This window comes from Bactrocera tryoni, chromosome 5 (genome assembly GCF_016617805.1).
Source record: "Bactrocera tryoni isolate S06 chromosome 5, CSIRO_BtryS06_freeze2, whole genome shotgun sequence".
In the NCBI taxonomy this organism is placed as follows: Eukaryota; Metazoa; Arthropoda; class Insecta; order Diptera; family Tephritidae; genus Bactrocera; species Bactrocera tryoni.
The window spans coordinates 65,599,699-65,621,983 of NC_052503.1; the positions used below are offsets into that span (position 1 = coordinate 65,599,699).

The 22,285-nt window shown below is 37.7% G+C and overlaps 3 protein-coding genes across 3 annotated transcripts in view; 2 read left to right on the forward strand and 1 right to left on the reverse strand.

Annotated features, from left to right (window-relative positions):
• Positions 1–22,285, reverse strand: part of LOC120776323 — a 59,098-nt gene that overhangs the window by 33,771 nt on the left and 3,042 nt on the right. The gene's annotated exons all lie outside the window — the stretch shown is intronic.
• On the forward strand, positions 1,426–9,637 carry LOC120776328 (17-beta-hydroxysteroid dehydrogenase 13-like). Its single transcript, XM_040106858.1, has 6 exons — positions 1,426–1,640; positions 4,563–4,718; positions 4,780–4,956; positions 5,034–5,106; positions 9,069–9,375; positions 9,450–9,637. The coding sequence occupies exons 1-6, from the start codon at positions 1,482–1,484 to the stop codon at positions 9,517–9,519; spliced, it is 942 nt and encodes a 313-aa protein (XP_039962792.1). The 5' UTR covers positions 1,426–1,481; the 3' UTR covers positions 9,520–9,637.
• LOC120776329 (short-chain dehydrogenase/reductase family 16C member 6-like) lies at positions 16,925–20,434 on the forward strand. The gene is made up of 6 exons (XM_040106859.1): positions 16,925–17,135; positions 19,199–19,354; positions 19,416–19,592; positions 19,672–19,744; positions 19,805–20,111; positions 20,186–20,434. Exons 1-6 carry the CDS (start codon positions 16,977–16,979, stop codon positions 20,250–20,252), a joined length of 939 nt encoding a protein of 312 aa, XP_039962793.1. The 5' UTR covers positions 16,925–16,976; the 3' UTR covers positions 20,253–20,434.

A 22,285-nucleotide genomic window follows, 5' to 3' on the forward strand; every position in this document is an offset into this window, starting at 1 on the left:
AAACTGTGATTTTTGTATATTACATACAAATAGCAAATTAGAAAAAACGTTCTCTCAATTTCAATAAAAAAATCCTACATTGCCCGATATACGTGCATATGTAGATATAAAGTCAGCAGGGAGATCGAAAATTTTTCTATTGGGTATATGGGGGGTAAGTGAAATATTCACCCAATTAAAACCAATATAAGACAACCAGGCATACTATTAGTAAAAAATGGATCGATGTCACTACTGGAATTAAACTCATATGATTTATAGTTAGCCCTAACCTTTAAAAGGAATGCGTATCAATTTGGCAGCTGTCGGAGTTTAGTTTGTGAATTACATATACTATATCATTTTGAGTGAAGCAACTTTTGTTATTTCGAAGAAAAATGTATAAAAGCAATCTCGCGTGTTATTATAATATTTCTTTTTTAAGGGAAAAAATACAATTAAAACAAATACTTGGCTTGATGACGAGTTTCCGGGCACTGCCCCAAGAAAATCAAGTTTGACGTGGTGAAATGAGCATCGAAGACGGTGAACGCAGTGGACCCCAAAAAAAGGTTCTTACCAACGAAAGCATCAAAGTTCACAAACTAAGTTTAGATGACTGTAAAGTGAAGTTGTTCCAAATAAGATATCAACTGAACATGTATATCTTATATTTCACGAATATTTGTGTATGATAAAACCCTGTGCAAAGTGGGCGCCCCGTGAGCTCACTTTTAACCAAAAAACTACAAGTTGATGATTCGGACCTGTGTTTGGAAATGTTCAAGCGTAAAAAAACCGAGATTTTGCAATGAATGAAGCATGGCTCCATCATTTCTCTTCGCAGTCCAATCGACAGTCATTCTAGTGGTCTACACACGACGAACCCGCGCCAAAGCGTGGAAAAAGGCAACAGTCGGCTGGCAGAGTTATGATGAGGGGTTTTAAGCAGGTTTAAGGTTAAGATGGAATTTCAAGTTGCATTATATAAGAAGCAGGAGTAATTACAGTTCGATTTAGCCCACTTTTGAAATGTGACATAGGTATGTCATTTACGGCATTAGGTTAAATTGGTTGAGTAGTTCCGAAATCACACATCGATTTCACCTAAAGGTGGCGGCTGAGGCATTGGTTTTATGCATTTTTAACATTTTTTAATAGAAATACTCATGGAAAGGTAGTCACGTACTCAATATTCACGGCGACATTAGGACTGAAAATCTTGCAGCTAGTTTCTCACTAGTATAGCATTGCAATATACACAGCAATTAATTGCGTTAGCTTAGTTTCTTATTCTGTAAATTAATAATTTACATAATTGTAATTATTAAATTGTAATGTAATTTAAATTTATTGATTTTTATGAATACTAATAAAATTTTTTTTCTCAAGTTTTAACAGATATTTATAAGACGACACCGAAGTAATTTCATAGAGAAATTTTACTTCAGTGATATCTTTACGCTTAGTTCTGTGTTAAAACTTGTACTTGTGTTTCAAAAATGGTTGGAAAAAGTTTGCACAAAGCGCTTACCTTGACCACCTATATATTAGTGGTGATTGTCATATATCCTATAGTGCTTGTAGTATCTACTATAGTTACCAATATTGAAAGTTGCCGACGCAAAAAGGAAAAATCTATTAAAAATGAAGTGGCCGTTGTAAGTGCATTGAAATGTTTACCATAATATAATATAAAAAATAGATAATGGGTGATCCAAGTAGAGGTACTTTTTTCAATATCCTTTCTATTTTGTCAGATCGCGCTTGAGTCGTGTCAAGCTGTCAGTTTATTTTTGTTTAGTATTGTTTAGCATTTCATCGTGGAAAGACCTTATGGTCAATAAAATCGGCGTACTTGGCATACTATTTGCAACACCAACACCCATCTTGAGACCCGAGATTAATTATTGGTTAATACTGAATCAAATAGACAATGTCCAGCACGCAGTGAAGAAAATATAGCAGACGTAGCTGAGAAGGTACATGAAGTCGGTGGAGAATCAATTCGGTGCCGTTCGCTGTAACTCCGACTGACATATGGAGTGATTTGGCGCATTTTATGTAGTGATCTTAAATTGAAAGCGTATACAACTTGGGCAAGAACTGAAGCCGCTTCACCTTTCCTCTATGGGCTCTTGAAAAATTCCAAGAAGATTCGATGTTTTCGAGCCAAGTTTTGCTCAGCTATGAGGCTAAATGGGTATGCAAACATGCAAACTTGCCGCATTTGGAACGAAGAGCAACCAGAGGAGATTTAAGAGCTGCCAGTTCATACAGAAAAAACAACCATTTGGTGTGGTTTGTGGCGACCGTTATTACGCCTTGATAACCAACATTTTGATGCCTGAAATTGAAGCGCATGATCTCGGCGATATTTGGTTTCTACTAAACAGCGACGTTTCCAATCAAACTGCATCAATCAATGGAGTTATTGAGAAAACACTTCGGTGAGCAAATAATTCCACCTTTTTGGGCGATTGGCCATCGAGATCGTGTGATATCACACCGTTCCACTTTTTCCTGTCGGGATATGTAAAGCCTAAAGTCTATGCGGACAATCTCGCTTCGACTCAGGCTTTGGAGCAAAACATAACACGTGAAATTTGCCTGTTACTATTAGAAATACTCGAACGAGTCATCGAAAATTGGACTCAAATGAAATATTTTGCAGCCGTTAAAAGTTTTCTTGATACTTTGGCTCTCTTTAAAGCCCAAATATTCTACATTGAATTTTTAGCTGATAGTTGTGATGGCCAATCGAAAGTAACAAAATGGTTTTCTAGTTTCCATTGATTACAGTGTTTCGAATCACTGTTCTCTTGCAGTATCCAACTATGATTATTTTTGCAAGGCATTGCAGCTGGTTTCTGTAAACCCTTTTTATATAATTTTATCATGCTAACGGCAGTATGGTTTTCCGTGAAGCAGATCAAATTCCAAATCAGACAGGTGTTAGATGGAATTTTATAAGTTTATTTAATTAAAGAGTTTCCGAATTCCTTAGAACTAAACTCAAATTCGGTTCCAAATATTGCTTTCCTCTCTAGAGAAGAATGGGATAGTGGTAAGGTGGATGGGGACAAGTAACTATACATTTAAACGGGTGGAAGGCAGTTACGAGTTTCATCGAAGATAGTAAAATAATGCCTCCCTAACTTAGAGGACCTAACTTCCCATTTCGTCATAAATCTGCCTTATTCTTGGTAACTGAAGCAATTACACTACGAAAAAGAGAGAATATGTATGCCCCTCGATACTTCTAGATATTTAAACGACAAACATGTTATAGATATAGCTGAGCCTCAGTGTAGGGAATCCCTTACTTACTTAACAAAAGTCAAAAGACATGCCTTGTTATACCATACAACCACTGTACAACATTTCTATACGACTGCAAGGCTTGTATCGCAAAATACTCGCAACTATCGGTCAAGGGTTTCTTGACGATATCTCGGAAGTTGCACATATTAATCAATTTGTAAAGATAAACGTCATCATAAATATTGGGTGGTTCAGAGAGAACATACTAGAGTGAGGACATTTTATTCCCAGTGGTTTTACAATGGTCCTCTAAGGGTCAGCTATCCAACCTACGAACCTATTTACCTAGAGTCTTCCATTTTTCCTTCTGAGTTTTATAAATTTTGTTGCAAGCTTAATATGCATAGGGTCCGGGATATAAATAGTCACGGAAATTGTAAATAAAACGCAAATATTTATATATTTATCAATATTTATTTTGTCGCCTTCAAAGCAATGCGATTTAGGCCTCAATCATGGCTCGTTGCTATGGTGCGTTATCATTGTGTAAAATCCATATATTGTGCTTCCACAATCTGGGCGTTTTCGACGGATGCTTTCACGCAAACGCCAAACAGAATTCCTTATTGATCATCTGTCCCTCCAGAACAAATTCATGATGCACCAAACCACGGATATCGAAAAAAACAATGAGCATAACTTTGATTTTTGAGCGACTCTGGCGTGGTTGTTTTTGGTTTCTACTCGTTTTTTCCCCCCATTCTGATGATTGTTGACTTATTTGCATGTGAAAATCATAATACCATGCCTCAGCGGCAGTTCTCCATGAATATGGGTTCGGAATTTGCACGATCAAGAATGTACAAAGAGACCAATTTACGGTACTCTGTTTGAAAAAAATTCAGCTTTATCGGGACGAGTCGAGCAAGAACGCGTTTCGTACTTAAAATATCGACCAAAGTCATTTGAATGTCCTCGCGCGAGATGACGAGCTCTATTCCTACGAGTACCTCTCTAGCATTTGTCTGACGATTTCAAAGCATCATATCCTTTACTTTTTTAATATTTTCATCAGCTGAAGAGGTTGAAGGTCATCCCGAACGATCTGTCGACCGTTTTTGAAGGCTTTGTACCACCCGCAGGCTTGGGTTTTTGATAAAACGGAATCGCCGTAATTTAGTTATCTCATTTATTCTCTGAGATAACCACTTTAGACGTACTATAATTCCATTCATGACGATGCTCTTGTACACCATATTTTTAGCGAAATATTACTAAATTGAATACTCTGTTAATAGCAAATTTAAAAAAAATTCAAGGTCACTGGTTCAGCTAGTGGATTGGGTAAAAATATCGCCACAGAATTGGCGGCGAGGGGTTGCCATGTTGCTATATGTGATATCAATTACGACTTAGCTGTGACGACAGCTAAAGAAATCGCCGAGAAATATGGCGTCAAAGCAAAAGCTTATAAGGTGAGTCAATTAACAGTTAATTTACACAGCTCAATTAGTCCAATAATGGCTCTTGTAATAGGTGGATGTCACCAAATACGATGAAATTGTGGAACTCAATGAAAAGCTAACCAATGACATTGGCGTCGCCACTATACTCGTGAATAATGCGGGCTTACTGTTTCATCCAGATAGGTTGAATCCCACAGTGAAGGACATTGAAACGATGATAAATGTTAATTATACTTCACATTTCTGGGTGAGTTAGCGAAGAGTTTAACAAAATGGCGTTGAAATCAAAGTAGATTAAAACACCATTTATTAAAATTTTTTCAGACAAATCGTGTCTTCATGGAGAATATGAAGCGTGCCAGGAAAGGTTATCTTATGGGCATGTGTTCTTTATCCGGTAGGTTACAAATACTTTCAGAAACAAGTAAGGTAAGGCTAAGTTCGGGTGCAACCGAACATTTTATACTCTTGCAGTTTGCAAGAATCAAAGCCAGTGAAACGCTTTGAGGTGTAAAACGTCAACTAGAGGATCAAGAGCTAAACAGTTTTAGATGTACATATACCATATATAACTCACACACTCACATATAACTATATATATAACGTTTGATAGGAAAACGAAAATCTTTTTCTCAATACCAACTACTTTTACCATGCCCCGTACTCAAAAAACAATAGAGTAAAGTCAGGCGGATGTTCGAAAATCCTGATATTATTTATATAGGGGCTAGGTCAAGTTTTCGCACAAATTTATCTATATTAAATAAAAATATACACTGTTATAAGTAAAATCCACTCTTTCATTTTCATGGAGATAACTCATAGCGGTTCAAAGTCACCCAGAAGTTCAAAAATCTTTAAATTAGGTATGTTGAGGCTACGAGGAGTATTTGCTCGATTCAACCCATTTTTGGCCTACAGACATACCATTATTAGAGAAGTATTATCCCTGAATTTCACTTATACATACTATATATATCACACTGTGACCCATATTTTCGATCAAAAAATAAAAAAATAAAAATAAGTACTGGGATAAACTATTCGGTACCTAGGAGTTTGAACAGTTTTCGCTGGATTTGGGCAATTTTTGGTCATAAGGTGGCACACACTAAAGGCATTATTCTTGCAAAGTTTTATTCCATTATATTAATTTCTTGTTGATTTATGTTCTGGAAAGTGACAGAATTAAGTGGAATTTAAAGTTGTGTTATATGGAAAGTAGGCGTGGTTGTAGTCTGAATTCGCCCATTTTCACACTGTAACAGGGAAATATTACAGGAATGTTACGTGCTAAATTTTGTCGAAATCGGTTGATTGGATCCTGAGATCCAGAACTTGTCTACTTTATTTACAAATTGGTCATTAACATCGGGTACATCTACTAATTTTGAAAAGTGTAAGCACCTACATATAGTATATGCAAGAAGCGGAACTGCAAACTTCCAGATCCAGTGTTTCACAATCATATTATAGACAGAAATCTTTAAAATGGCTAAGAAGATAGGCATAGATTTATCAAAACTAAAACCTACAAAGTATTCAGTCGTCCCTGGGAATCTGCAACATCTCTTTTCACATCCAATGGTTTTCCCAAAAATAGCACGAACCCATTTGCTTTAAGGCAACTGCATGCCGAGGAAGTGCAAAAATGGAAACAAAAGGACTGGCTAATTTGGTACTGTGATGGTTCAAAGGAATTTGAAAACACCTTTGATATAACAACGGAATCTAAAGAACTAATCAAATGGGCTTTTGTCTGGCTACACGTCTATCGTCACCTCGAAAATTAGAACGGTCGTATTCTAATAATATGCACCGACAGTCTCTCATAAATAAATGCTTTGAAATCGGTGAATATTAGTGATATTCTCACGCGTAGGGTCAAAGAGACTCTCTTACGAGGCAAAAACATACAAATTTTATATACGCCAGCCCATGTAAACATTACAGGTAACGAAAACGCCGATAAATTAGCAAAAGACGCACACACTCATCCTACTTTTTTAATCAACAACTGCACCGAAAAAGATATAAAAAGGTACCTCGCTAAATATAAGCAAACATCTATCTCCTATACTATTAAAATTAATTTAGAGTTGAAATGTACATAAAAGTACGGAATTAATATGTTTCTTTACAAAATGGGACGAAGACCTAAGCAGCCAGTTTTTGAAAATTCTTTATTTATGCTTCCAAATCAATTTCATCCCCTTCAAAGTAATCCCCTCCCGATGCAATGCACTTATGCCAACGGATTTTCCAATCTTCGAAACACTGGTTGTAGTCACTTTCTGGGATGGCCTTCAGTTCCGTCTTCGCTGCGGCTTGAATCTCCTCTATCGTATAAAAACGGTGTCCCCGGAGCGGTCTTTTGAGCTTGGTGAACAGTCAATGTTTTCGGTACCAGTCGAGATTTGACGCGCTTGAGGCCCAAAACATCCCTCAAAATGGTATTGGCTGAGCCTTTCGATATGCCAACTTCATCAGCAAGGTCTCTAATTGTTAATCGACGGTTTTTCAACACCAAATCTTTGATTTGTTGAACGTGAGCTTCGTCGGTTGGGGTTGATAGTTGCCCTGGACGCTCTTCGTCTTCGACACGTTCACGGCCGGCTTGGAACTCACTATACCGCTTGTAAACATTTTTTTTAGACATAGCCTCATCACCAAAGGCTTTCTGCACCATCCTCAACGTATCCACAGCAGAAAATTGATTCCGTAAACAAAAGTTAATGCAAATTCTTTGCTCAACAAATTTCGACATCGCAAAAAACGAAAAACTCACTTTTAGCAGCTCACAAAACGACACGTATCTCAAACACTAATGAATATTTTGACATGAAATTTGACATAAATGTGACTGACAGTACTACCAACCTAAAAAAAAAATAATTATCTAAATCCTTCGACGCGCGCAGTTTAAATTCAAATGTCTCTATATTTTTAGGGCACAGTCTGTATGTCTGTAAATTTATTTACAAGTCATATTAAAATAAGCAAATAAATAACTAGGCGGTACCATGCTCATTGTCCAAGTTTGACACCGAGTCTCATAAAGCCCTCTCATGCCATTTCGAAAGTAAAATTTAATAACTCTGAGGTAATCAGGTAATCAGGTATTGATTTATTTTTAGCCACTTAAAAAAGCCATAAATTCGGTTTCGTTAATAATTTTTATTTCTTTTAAATTACAAAATATGTGAAAATAATCCTAAATTCAGGACCAATTAACTATTGCTCGATACGACCACCTTTTGCCTTAGCTATGAACTTGAGACGGTCAGAAAACGAATCGCAAGCTGCCCGAATGTGACTTGCCGGTATTTTGGCCCACTCACGGACAATGGCTTTCTTCAGCATCTCGAGACTGGTGTATTTTTTACTTCGGACCTTGCTCTCCAAAATGACACAGAGAGAATAATCCATTGGATTCGCATATGGTGAATTCGAGAGCCATTGTGTGGTTGTAATGAAGTTCGGACGTTGTTTTTCAGCCATTCTTGTTGAAACGTCCATGGTTTGCGACTGAAATGTTTGTTTGCTCACGGCTTCAAAGCAGCCTCCAGAACACTTTCCCGATAATATGTCGCATTTACTTTGATGCCAGGCTCGATAAAACCAATTGGAGAGCGCCCATCTGCGGTGACAGCGGCCCAAACCTTTATTTGTGGCGGGTGCTGCCTCCTGGTGGCCAACCGATGACTCAGATTCTCGTATGAACCGTCGGTCAAGAAAACCCTATCGGTTTGAGAGTTTACGAATTGCTCAAATGGAAAAACTTTTCCGTCAGAAAACACAATGTTCGGAATTTGACCGCTTTTGACCAAGCGAAGCAACTGCTTTGCTCTCTCAAGTCTTACTTGTTGCTGCTTCGGTGTGAGATCATGGGCCTTTTGGAACTTGTAAGGCTTGACTTTGAGCTCATTTTTCAATATGCGTCGGATGCTGCGGTTGAATATTTGCAGTTTTTTAGCCATTTGATTGGCACTTCGTCGTGGATTTCGCTCAAGTGGCTTCTTCACTTTCCGAACCATCTCAGGTGACGTTGCTGACTTTTGAAGACCACCGTAAAAATAACGAATTTATGTCTGCTTTTTCAATGTCTGGTTACCAGCCTTTCTGTTCAGTTAATAGAGTTGTCCGCTTTACGGATTGTGAGTTGAGTTGTTTTTACTATCCTACCTTCTAAGTCGGTTCCAACTGGACACAGTTGCCTAAATTTTACTAAAATCGGTACAGTAGGTTAGGAGTCCGTCGCGGACAAACAAGGTGACACGTACTTTTTATGTATAAAGATATAAAAATCTATGTCTATATAAAAAACTTACAATTGTTTTGAATTACATTTTTACCTAGGTCTACAAACATTGGCGCAGTCCGAACCTTATTCCAGTACTAAATTCGCTGTACGTACCCTAATGCGAATACGGCGAGTCGAACTAAAGATGGAAGGATTCAGTGATATTCACTGCACTACCGTATTTCCTCATTTTACTCGAACTAACGCTAGGGTTACCCAGGTAGCTGAAGAAGTAGGCTTCACTAAGTTATATCCATTACTAGAAGGCGAAGAAGTCGCGCAGAGAGCTGTATCGGGAATGTTATGTGGTGAAGTGGAGGTTATTATACCGAGTATCATTGCCCTCATCTATCGTCTCCAAGTGTAAATAATTACAACCATTTAAAAACATATATGAATTTTAAATCATATAAAATTATTATTTCTTGTCTTTGTAGACTTTTGCCACAACGAGTTCAAGATTGGTTGATTACTGCATTTGTAAAAAACAGTAAGGACAGTAACTAGTAAAGAAACAATTTCTTCGAAGGCAACTGAACATATTCAGATTCAGAAATATTATCGCTTAATTTAATTCAAATATCTAATACCAATAATAGGATTACATGAAATTAAACAAAAAAAAAAATAGTTTTAAATTTAATATATGAGGCATATGAGGGAAAAGTCTTCTTAAGGGGAAGATTTCATTAATATTCAGGGGAACAGTACTACAGCAAAAAACGTAAGCTAAGAAAGCGAAATTTTCAATGCGGCTCAGTGCCAAAAGGGTCACGTGTGCATTTCGTACGGTATCCCACGAAGCGGTTGGGGTTTTAGCAGGCATCATGTCACCAAAGATAATGGCCATGGAATTCAAAAAAGTATACGACAGGTCTAAAAGACTGGGTAGGCGATTAACAGCTGAAGAACGCGAGGAAAAGACGCAAACAAGCCTCAATGAGTGGCAACAACGATGGGATGCAGCTACGACGGAGAGATGGACCCACAGGCTAATTAGAAGCGTACAAACATGGCTAGATAGGAAACATGGAGAAACAGATTTCTATCTGACGCAGTTTTTGGCGAGAGACGGGTGTTTTAGAGAGTATCTGTATAAATATGGAAATGACGATGGGATGAATCCTTCTTCTGCGACAGCAGCGCAGAAAACGCGCTGCATATCCTTTTTCTGCCGACGGTATGAAAAGAAGAGAGCCGATCTACAGAAACTGACAACGGAACAAGTGACACCGGATAACATAGTCCGGTTTATGACAGAGTCAAAACAAGTGTGGGATAGTGTTTTAGCGGCCAATACGAATCGTGCATACCGTCCGGAAAAATGACGGTATCTTTCGAAGATTCCATCTCCAAAATAAAAAAAAAAAACAAAAAAAAAACCTGGCGCATGTTCAAGTACTCCGACACAATGTAATGTAATAAATTTAACATTTGCGCAATTAAACGAATAATAAGCGACCTCTTCCCGAAGTACAGTCGCGGCGAAAGAAAATCTGTCCTACTACTTTCCGGACAAACCCTATATATCTTGTCAAGTATTATTATGCAGGTTGGGCAGTATAAACAGGCGAAATAATGTTAGGGATCAAATTGGTTTGCAATCCCTTGTGTAATTGCTGAGATGTGAGATTTCTAGGCGAGGCTTTCTAAAACCTGCAAACAAATTCGGTCTCTAGCTTCGGGATGCTTCACCAGAGGCTCAAATTGTTTACCTTTATATGTATGTATTTGTACAAAATAAGTGATTAAAATAGTTTTAAATTATAAACAAAATATTTTTGTTAGCCTATTTTTGTTTTCCTAAAATTGCTTAGTAGTAATTGAAATTTTTATACTCTCGCAACAAAGTTGCTAAGGAGAGTATTATAGTTTTGTTCACATAACGGTTGTTTGTAAGTTCTAAAACTAAAAGAGTCAGATATAGGGTTATATATACCAAAGTGATCAGGATGACGAGTAGAGTTGAAATACGGATGTCTGTCTGTCCGTCCGTCCGTCTGTCCGTCCGTGCAAGCTGTAACTTGAGTAAAAATTGAGATATCATGATGAAACTTGGTACACATATTTCTTGGCTCCATAAAAAAGTTAGGTTCGAAGATAGGCAAAATCGGTCCACTGTCACGCCCACAAAATGACGAAAACCGAAAACCTATAAAGTGTCATAACTAAGCTATAAATAAAGATATTAAAGTGAAATTCGGCACAAAGGATCGTATTAGTGGGCGTGGCCCCGCACCCTACTAAGTTTTTTATACATATCTCGGAAACTACTATAGCTATGTCAACCAAACTCTATAGAGTCGTTTCCTTCAGGCATTTCCATATACAGTTAAAAAATGGAAGAAATCGGATAATAACCACGCCCACCTCCCATACAAAGGTTATGTTGAAAATCACTAAAAGTGCGTTAACCGACTAACAAAAAATGTCAGAAACACTAAATTTTACGGAAGAAATGGCAGAAGGAAGCTGCACCCAGGCTTTTTTTAAAAATTGAAAATGGGCGTGGCGTCGCCCGCTTATGGACCAAAAACCATATCTCTGGAACTACTAACCTAATTAATTTTACAGCAAAATAAAACAAGTAAGGAAGGGCTAAGTTCGGGTGTCACCGAACATTTTATACTCTCGCATGATAAAGTGATAATCGAGTTTTCATTATACGTCATTTACAAATTTTTCAAATACCGTATTTTTGTAAAGTTTTATTCCGCTATCATCATTGGTTCCTAATGTACTATATATTATACAGAGAAGGCATCAGATGGTATTCAAAATAGCGTTATATTGGAAGAAGGCGTGGTTATGAACCGATTTCACCCATATTTCGTACATGTCATAAGGGTGTTAAGAATATATTATATACCGAATTTCATTGAAATCGGTCGAGTAGTTCCTGAGATATGGTTTTTGGTCCATAAGTGGGCGAGGCCACGCCCATTTTCAATTTTTAAAAAAGGCCTGGATGCAGCTTCCTTTTGCAATTTCTTCCGTAAAATTTTGTGTTTCTGACAATTTTTGTTAGTCGGTTAACGCACTTTTAGTGATTTTCAACATAACCTTTGTATGGGAGGTGGGCGTGGTTATTATCCGATTTCTTCCATTTTTGAACTGTATATGGAAATGCCTGAATAAAACGACTCTGTAGAGTTTGGTTGACATAGAGATATAGTAGTTTCCGAGATATGTACAAAAAACTTAGTAGGGGGCGGGACCGCGCCCACTTTTCCAAAAAAATTACGTCCAAATATGCCCCTCCCTAATGCGATCCTTTGTGCCAAATTTCATAATATCTTTATTTATGGCTTAGTTATGATACTTTATAGGTTTTCGGTTTCCGCCATTTTGTGGGTGTGGAAGTGGGCCGATTTTGCCCATCTTCGAACTTAACCTTCTTATGGAGCCAAGGAATACGTGTACCAAGTTTCATCATGATATCTCAATTTTTACTCAAGTTACAGCTTGCACGGACGGACGGACAGACGGACGGACAGACGGACGGACAGACGGACGGACGGACAGACATCCGGATTTCGACTCTACTCGTCGCCCTGATCACTTTGGTATACATAACCCTATATCTGACTCTTTTAGTTTTAGGACTTACAAACAACCGTTATGTGAACAAAACTATAATACTCTCTTTGGCAACTTTGTTGTGAGAGTATAAAAAATATGTAAATGACGGATAATGAAATCTCGATTATCACTTTATCATGCGAGAGTATAAAATGTTCGGTGACACCCGAACTTAGCCTTTCTTACTTGTTTAATAATCTATTCAATTCTACTGACACAGAATTGAAAACCGTAATATCACAAAAAGTTTAAGTTTGGCAAAATTGATTTTTTGTTAAGGGTTGTGTCACTTCATTTTCAATTGGTATTATTGCTAAGCCTGTCAGTCTTTCCTGACACATTATAAAGCGCAGGTACTAGGTTTTGACAAATTTCAATTACAGAAACTGCGCTCTCTTCTAATTACGGACGCGGCTTACGATCGCGAATAGGCTCATCTCTTCCTAATAATAGAACTGTATTTTCTGTTATCTCCAGCGAACTGGTGCTGTTTCCGATCTGAAGTATATGTGTACATAGTATATAAATATGTGTTATTTTATGTGTAAATTAGCGGATACTCGCAATCAACGGATAGCAATGTTCACCATACAACAACAACTAAAAGGTGCTACTATTAAAAAATTAATAATACTTACTTCCGTTGTGTTTTGTAATTTGTATTACAATGCGAAAATATGAAACTATGACATTTATAAACATAGTATGTACAAATGAAATAAAGCAAGTAACTTTGTAAATTATATCATATTTGATTCCAATAAAATAAAAAAAAACTGGTAAGTGAGTAGTGGTAAAAATTCTTTTCGTATTTCTAATTCAACTTATTTTTTTGTGTTCATACAAATAAATAAATAAACAAATATTTTGGTCAATATACGAGGTATGACATTTAAATAATGAGATTAAATGATGATTCCATAAAAACCGTATATTTGAAAATTATTCTTCAACTCTGCCATCCCCTTCAATGTAGTCCCCTTGGGCAGCTGCAGCGATTCCAACGCGTTTTCCATTCTTCGTAACATTTCTGGAACGCTTCGGCTGGGATGTCCGCGAGCACCCTCGTCACGGCCGCCTGGATGTCCGTAATCGACTCAAAACGGGTTCCTTTGACCACCGATTTTGTTTTAGGAAACAAAAAAAAAAAAGTCACAGGGTGACATGTCGGGCGAATAAGGCGGCTGTTGCAACACGGCGATCCCTTTAGAGGCCAAATACTGGGACACGCTGAGGGCGGTGTGGCACGCGCGTTGTCGTGATGAAGGATCCAGTTATGAGCGATGTCTGGGCGCACCCTGTTGACTCGTTTTCGTAATCTTTCGAGTACGTGGCAATAGTAGACTTGATTCACAGCTTTCCCGGGTGGAACGAATTCTTTGTGGACGATTCCACGGCTATCAAATCAGGCAATAATCATCGTTTTCACCTTCGACTTGCTCATGCGAGCTTTTTTCGGGCGGGAGGCGCGCGGAGACAACCATTGTGAGCTTGGGAACGACTAAGAGCACTATCACCATACACTCTTACAATTTTAGCGTAAGTTTCCGAAGCTATTTAGCCCAATCTGGCGCAAAATTTTATCGCGGCGCGTTGCTCTTGATTTCGTTTTTCCATTTTCGTGACGAGCACTACAGACACACGTCTACTCAATTTGACGCAGCAGGTGAACTAAACAAGCTAGAGCGATGGTACATATAGTAGTACATAAATGGAGAGGGGATGCCGGAAAAAGATGTCTTTGGCATAATTAGTTATTGATTTATTGTGCTTTTAGTAGTTTTGAACAGTACCGTTATATGGGGAGAGAGCAGGGTCATCTTCTGATTTTTATATCCATTTTCACATTGTCGGTAGAAGTTTGAGCTGAGCAAATTTGGTTATTCTAGCCTTAGTGGCTTAGGAGATATGTACATTAAACATATTAGAGGGCGGGGCCACGCCAACTTTTTTCAAGTTTTTACTCACATGTGCCCCCTACTACTGCGATACCCTGTGCCAAATTACAGTTTTATATCTTAATTTAGTGATTAGTTATGGCGTGGCAGTGGTCCGATTAGGCCCATTAGGTCCCATACCAAGTATCATCAAGATATCTCAAATTTGGCTCATGTTACAGTTTGCTTGGACGGACGGACACACCGGACTCCAACTTTTCTCGACATCCTGATTATTTATGTAACCTTATCTATCTCGTTTAGTTTTAGGTGATAATACTCTGCCGGAGGTGAGTCATTCCTATTGTTTCGAGCTCTGAAAGGTTTCCGGGTTGGGAGGAAGTACTGGACCTCACGTTACCATGAGCCTTCCATGACGGATCACTCCTGGATACTTTTCAGTATTTCCGAGAAATTCAGTACTTCTCTCAAATACCGAAAGCCTAGAAGAACAGGATGGGAAAAATTTACCAGAATAGCAACAAAATGCCTTGAAAAAGGCCGCAATAAGAGTATAGTAATCAAGAACTCGATACAGAAGTATGTAGATAAGTTAGAAAAATCTTAACAACAACTTTCAATAAATCCATTCCGCTAACACTTCTGAATAAGAGAGAGTCTCCTCCTTGAGCTTAAGGATCTGAGAGCACAACTGAAGAAAGCTTTCAATGAAAGTTTCAGAACCAAAATCTGGCAACCATACAAAGATATCATGAAAATACACAAAAAAGCAGTCGGCAAAGCTAAAACGGACTTATGCCGATCTTTGTGCACATCGATAGAAAGTTGCAGAGAATCCACAAGGCTGAGTAAGATGCTATCCTAAGAACACACCACTACTGCCTATATTAAGGCGGAAGGAAATGCTTGGACCTCCTCTGCATAGAAATCTCTGAAGGTACTTATTAAAACGCATTTCACTGGCAGATAGCAAACGGTGACAATAGAGGTTCAACCACTGGCAAACGCAGTTCACTACCTAGGCCTAATAGTAGACAAAAGGAAAATTAAATTAAATAAATAGTTTCTCGCAATTTAAAGCGACCGGTCCAGATGGGATTACGCCCATTATACTGCAAAAGCTGGAAGAACCAATGGTTAAAAGTTTTGAAAACATATACAAAGCAACTGTCTTACAACCAAAAGAGTTGAAAAAGAATTAAAGTGATGTTCCTACCAAAATCAGGCAGAAGAACACACGATAATGCCAACGATTTTAGACCTATAAGTCTCACATCCTTTGTGTTGAAGGTACTAGAAAGGCTAATGGACTTACATATAAGAACAACCATGGCAGATACGTTATCGAAACCCCAATATGCAATTATAAAGCGCCGATCAACCGAAACTGCACGATGTGATAAGTGTAATTGAAACAATTTTCCACTTTCTCTGTGAAAGCCCCACCCTATCGCAGATCGGACACAGAACACTTGTAATCCATCAAACACCAAAGCTTGAATAGATGTCTATAAAAAGCGTATCATTAGCTTCATCGTAACCACAAAATGGTTTGAAAGAGAAGATGAAACGTGATAACAATAATAAAAAGGTCTACGACAAGGCACAGCTAGTGCTAATTGAGCCCGAAAGATAACAGGGCTGCCCTCCTACCTACTTTGCAGGAACATGTTGCAAGAGTATGAAGACAAGTAAGAAAGGCTAAGTTCAGATGTAACCGAAAATTTTACAATCTTGCAACTTGCAAGAAGAAGAATAAGTATCTTCAGGCGTCTCAATTAAATAACTCTCAAATTGGCCGATATTTGTGAGTTTTCGGACACTGCCTCAAGAAAATCAACCATTAAGGATTGACATCCTAAGTTTAAGCGTGCTGAAATGAGCACCGAAGATGGTGATCGCGATGGATCCTGAAAAGAGGTCTGTGCAAAGTGGTTGCCGCCCGAGCTCACTTTTGACCAAAAACAGCGACGAGTTGATGTTTAAGCGTAATAAACCGGATTTTTTGTGCCGATATGTGACAATGGATGGAACATGGCTAAATCATTTCTCTACGAAGTTTAATCGACAGTCATCCGAGTGGATTGGGGATAACAAAGAAGATTATTCTGAGAAAAATTGATTGATTTGACTTTAGTGGTTTTGGAGATATGTACATTAAATCTATTAAAGGGGGGGCCATGCCAACTTTTTCAAAATTCACAGTTGCCCCTTTCTAATGCTGTCCGTATTACCAAATAACATCCCATTTGCATCACCCTCTTAACTTACACATAATAAGGTACGTTTAAAAGCTTTTATATTAATTTTTCACCTACTACGCGATGCAATGCAAAAATAAAAGAAAAACTAAAGCTCATTTTTTCTCAAGCTTAAACAGATACAGGTATTTATACCACGACACCGAAGTGATTTCATAGAGAAATGTTTATTCAGTGATGCTTTCGCCAGTTTAGTGTTAAAGCTTGTACTTGTGTTTCAAAAATGGTTGGAAAAAGTTTGCACAAAGTGATTGTCTGGATCGTCTGTATATCATTGGCGGTTTTCATATTTCCTATAGTGCTTGTAGTATCCTCTATAATTACCAATATTGAAAGTTGCCGACGCAAAAAGGAAAAATCTATTAAAAATGAAGTGGCCGTTGTAAGTGCATGTTTCATATACATATCACAAATAATACAACTCTTATTAAAGATAACAAATAAGTGATATTTAGTGTATGAGCTGAGGTCAATCGAATTTCGAAGTTTCAAAGTTGCACCGTACTTCAAAACTTTCGAATTGCCATGTTTTGTGAAAGATTTTCATACGACTCCGACAGGTTGGACTAATATCATTAATATTGGGTAGTTGAAGTTGAAAATGAGTGAAACTAGTGAAGCAATTCGCTATATTTTGTATAGAAAAGGGAAGAATGCCTCGCAAGCCACCAATTAAATTTGTGAAGTTTACGGAGACGATGTTGTATCAGTTCGTGTAGCCCAACAATGGTTCGCTCGCTTTCGTCCTGGAAATTTCGATGTGAAAGATGCACTTCGCTCTGGTCGACTTATCGTTAAAAAAGTCGTTGAAAGTATGGAAAAGACTGACCAGGACCGTCACGTAAACAGCCATGACATCACTAAGGAATTTAACATTCATCATCAAATGGTTTTGAACCATTTAAAAAAAGGCTGGTTACAAAAAGAAGCTGATTGTTTGGGTACCACATAAATTGTCTGTGAAAAATTTATTGGACCGAATTAACATCTGCGATTCTTTGCTGCAACGAAATGAAATCGAACCATTTCTGAAGCGAATGGTAACAGGAGACGAAAAGTGGATTAAATACGACAATAATGTGCGAAAAAAAATCGTGGTTCAAGCGCGATGATGCTCAACAAATGGTTGCAAAGCCAAGATTGACGCCTCGAGAGGTTATGATGAGTGTTTGGTGGGATTGGAAAGGAATCATCCACTATGTGCTGTTCCAGCCTGGTCGAACGATTGGTCCTACATTTTACTGTCAACAACTGATGTGATTGAAGCAAGCAATCGAAAAAAAAACGGCCAGAACTGATCAACAGAAAGGTCTTCGTCTTACATCAGGACAACGCTAGATCACACACATCTTTGATGACTCGACTAAAACTGGGAGAGCATGGCTGGGAAACTTTGATGCATCCACCATATAGCCCTGTCTTTGCAACATCGGACACCATTTGTTTCGGTCAATGCAGAACTCCCATAATGTAGTAAAGTTGGCTTCAAGAGAAGCCTGTGAAAATTACTTGTTGCAGTTTTTGCCGAGAAACCAGAAAAGTTTTACACTAATAGAATATGCCTCTGGCAGAAAAATTGCAAAAAGTGGTCGCCCAAATTGGTACATATTGGGTTTATTTTAAAAAATAAAAAAAAAAAAATAAGTTTGATTAGAAATACGAAAATACTTTTTCGACTACCCAATATTTAAATTAGCGGAAAAACTTAGCGCTGAAAAAGCAAAATCCAAATCATTACGTTACTGAGTTTTGTTACTAAATACAATTTAACTAAATAGAACTTTTTTATTAAATATGTCCAACAACAAAAAAAATAAGTTTTTAAGTGGAAATATTTAAATAGCTATCAGTTATAACTTTTTAATATGATTATAAGAAGCATGATCAGGATGCCGAGTCAAATTGATCGCCGGATGTGCATAAGTCTGTCGGTCCAGTTGCCCGTAAAAAAATTTCATTTTATAGTATAGAAACTTAAAGATTATGGTTTTTAGGTGAGTAAAAACGATGTTTCGCAGTATAACTGTTTACTGCGTTATTGAACTATGATAGGTCACAAATTAATTTGCATAACTATATTATTGCTTATTTTACGGCTACTTTATTAAATTGTATTATATTTAAAATGTTTAACGTTTATTGAGTTTTTATAGTTGGACTATGGTATAAATATTATTCCATTTATTTAAGAAGGTATACACTATTGTTTTAGCTTTCTACCATTTCACTTATCATCGCAAACATACAATGTTCACAGCCGAAATCAAATACATTTATATAGGTATGTAGTTCTTACTGATTTCACGTCGAATTTGAGAAAAAATAGAGATAACCACTTTAAACGTATATTGAATTCATGGCGATATTCTTATACACCATATTTTTAGCGCAATAATATTAAATTGAATACTCTATTAATAGTAAATTGAAATTGAAAAATTCAAGGTCACTGGTTCAGCAAGTGGATTGGGTAAAAATATCGCCATCGAATTGGCGGCGAGGGGTTGCCATGTTGCTATATGTGATATCAATTACGACTTGGCTGTGACGACAGCTAAAGAAATCGCCGAGAAATATGGCGTCAAAGCAAAAGCTTATAAGGTGAGTGCATTAACAGTTAATTTACACAACTCAATTAGTCCAATAATGGCTCTTGTAATAGGTGGACGTCACTAAATACGATGAAATTGTGGAACTCAATGAAAAGCTAACCAATGACATTGGCACCGCCACTATACTTGTGAATAATGCAGGCTTACTGTTTCATTCAGATAGGCTGAAGCCCACAGTGAAGGAAATTGAAGCGATGATAAATGTTAATTATGTTTCACATTTCTGGGTGAGTTATCGAAGAGTTTAACAAAATGGCGTTGAAATCAAAGTAGATTAAATTATCATATATTAAATTTTTTATTCAGACAAATCGTGTGTTCATGGAGAATATGAAGCGTGCCAAGAAAGGTTATCTTATGGCTGTGTGCTCTGTAGCCGGTAAGTTCCAAATACATGCATAAAAAAGTCACAATTGTTTTGAATTGCAATTTTATCTAGGCCTACAAGCATTGGTGCAGTCCGAACCGTATTCCAGTGCTAAGTTCGCTGTACGTACCCTAATGCGAATAATGCGGGCCGAACTAAAGATTGAAGGCTTCAGTTGTATTCACCTTACTACCGTATTTCCATATTTTATTCGAACTAACGCTAGGGTTACCCAGATGGCAGAAGAAGGAGGCTTCACTAAGAGATATCCATTACTAGAAGGCGAAGAAGTCGCGCAGAGAGCTGTATCGAGAATGTTATGTGGTGAAATAGAGGTTATCATACCGAGTTTAGCTGCCCTCATCTATCGTCTCATAGAGTAAATAACTACAACCATTGAAAAGCAAATATGAATCTTAAATAATTTAAAATTATTTTTTCTTGTCTTTGCAGTCTTTTACCACAACGAGTTCAAGACTGGTTGACTGCTGCAAATATTACCCCATCAAACAATATTTGAAACCACAAGGACAATAACAAGTAAAGCAGGCCTAAGTTCGAGGGCAGCTGAACATTATATACCATACCATCACAATTCGATTTCAGAAATATTATCGCTTAATTTAACCCTAGTATCTATAATATGATAAACACGATATTAAATGAAAATAAATTTAATATATATTAGGGATATAGATCGAAGTTCTAGAGCGATTTCATTAATACTCAGCGTTAAATCGCAAATAATTTTATTAGAATATCACTCGTTTTGACAGAGAAGGCATCAGATGGAATTCAAAATAGCGTTATATTGGCAGAAGGCGTGGTTGTGAACCGATTTCACCCATATTTCGTACATGTTATCAGGGTGTTAAGAAAATATTACATACCGAATTTCATTGAAATCGGTGGAGTAGTTCCTGAGATATGGTTCTTGGTGCATAAGTGGGCGACGCCACGAACATTTTCAATTTTTGAAAAAAGCCTGGATGCAGCTTCCTTCTGCCATTTCTTTCGTAAAATTTAATGTTTCTGACGTTTTTCGTTAGTCGGTTAACGCACTTTTAGTGATTTTCAACATAACCTTTGTATGGGAGGTTGGCGTGGTTATTATCAGATTTCTTCCATTTTTGAACTGTATATGGAAATGTCTGAAGGAAACGACTCTGTAGAGTTTGGTTGACATAGCTTTAGTAGTTTCCGATATATGTCCAAAAAAACTTAGCAGGGGGCGGGGCCACGCCCACTTTTCCAAAAAAATTACGTCCAAACATGCCCCTCCCTAATGCGATCCTTTGTGCCAAATTTCACTTTAATATCTTTATTTATGGCTTAGTTATGACACTTTATAGGTTTTCGGTTTTCGCCATTTTGTGGGCGTGTGCCGATTTCGCCCATCTTCGAACTTAACCTTCTTATGGAGCCAAGAAATACGTGTACTAAGTTTCATCATGATATCTCAATTTTTACTCAAGTTACAGCTTGCACGGACGGACGGACAGACAGACATCCGGATTTCAACTCTACTCGTCACCCTGATCACTTTGGTATATATAACCCTATATCTTTTAGTTTTAGGACTTGCAAACAACCGTTACGTGAACAAAACTGTAATACTCTCCTTAGCAACTTTGTTGCGAGAGTATAAAAATTCTGGCGGAGACCCATGTTAATAATTCCTTCTGTGATCACATGTACATACATATGTATATTAGTTTTAACCTGGCCAGAGCAGGTCCGGTCAGAGAACCATACAGAAACTTTAGAAATACCGACTCGGAACTTTACGGTAAGAAGCTTCGATCAGCTCTTCCCGTTGCGCTAGGTCGAAGCTCAAGGCTATCTGCCTGGCTAAAGCGATCAATGAGTGCGTCCCGCTCTTAAATTCTATTTGTAGTTTTGTCCTTGACAGCTTGTGTCCTCTGAAAACTCAGAAACGAAAGAAAATATCTCATTGGTGGATACCAGAGTTATTGGAAAGCAGATTAATTTTAATTGGATCGAACTTAAAGCAGATTGGGCACTATATAAAGTGAGTCTTGCCATATATAAGACTGAGATTTTGAAGGCCAAAAGGTTTTTCTGGAGAGCATTCTGCGAAAGCGTAAAAGTCTGTCATGAATCGTCTGGGTTTAGGTGAATTCTCGCAAAGAATTCTATTCCTTTCGGGTATCTGAGAGATGGGTCTGGAAACTGGACTGTGAGTAGAAAGGAGTCCATAGGGCTACTCTTGAATACTCAGTTTCCACTAAATCTATATACGAAAAAAGTACCCCTTTGGAGAGCTTCAAGAAGCCTATAGAGCCTCCGAAGGCGAGCGTCCTCTCACGTGGGTCATGAACTCTTTTAAACCGTTTAAGTCTCCGGAACCCAACGGAATTATACCTAAATAGCTTCAGCGTGCAGCAAAGGTATCATGAAGTTAGTTAACTGTGGAAATCAAGTGGCTAGAGAGAGTAGGTGAATTAGCCAGAAGTGCAAATAAAACTGAGCCACTTTTATTTTCTAAAGTGTAGAAAATTCGTGACGCACAGAAATTCACCACTGCCTTGA

Coding starts and splice junctions, on each gene's coding strand:
- LOC120776328 (XM_040106858.1), top strand. CDS start 1,482: ATGGTTGGAAAAAGTTTGCACAAAGCGCTTACCTTGACCACCTATATA. Junction 4,957..5,033: donor ATTATACTTCACATTTCTGG/GTGAGTTAGCGA, acceptor AAATTTTTTCAG/ACAAATCGTGTCTTCATGGA. Junction 5,107..9,068: donor GGGCATGTGTTCTTTATCCG/GTAGGTTACAAA, acceptor ATTTTTACCTAG/GTCTACAAACATTGGCGCAG.
- LOC120776329 (XM_040106859.1), top strand. CDS start 16,977: ATGGTTGGAAAAAGTTTGCACAAAGTGATTGTCTGGATCGTCTGTATA. Junction 19,355..19,415: donor TCAAAGCAAAAGCTTATAAG/GTGAGTGCATTA, acceptor CTCTTGTAATAG/GTGGACGTCACTAAATACGA. Junction 20,112..20,185: donor CTCATCTATCGTCTCATAGA/GTAAATAACTAC, acceptor TTGTCTTTGCAG/TCTTTTACCACAACGAGTTC.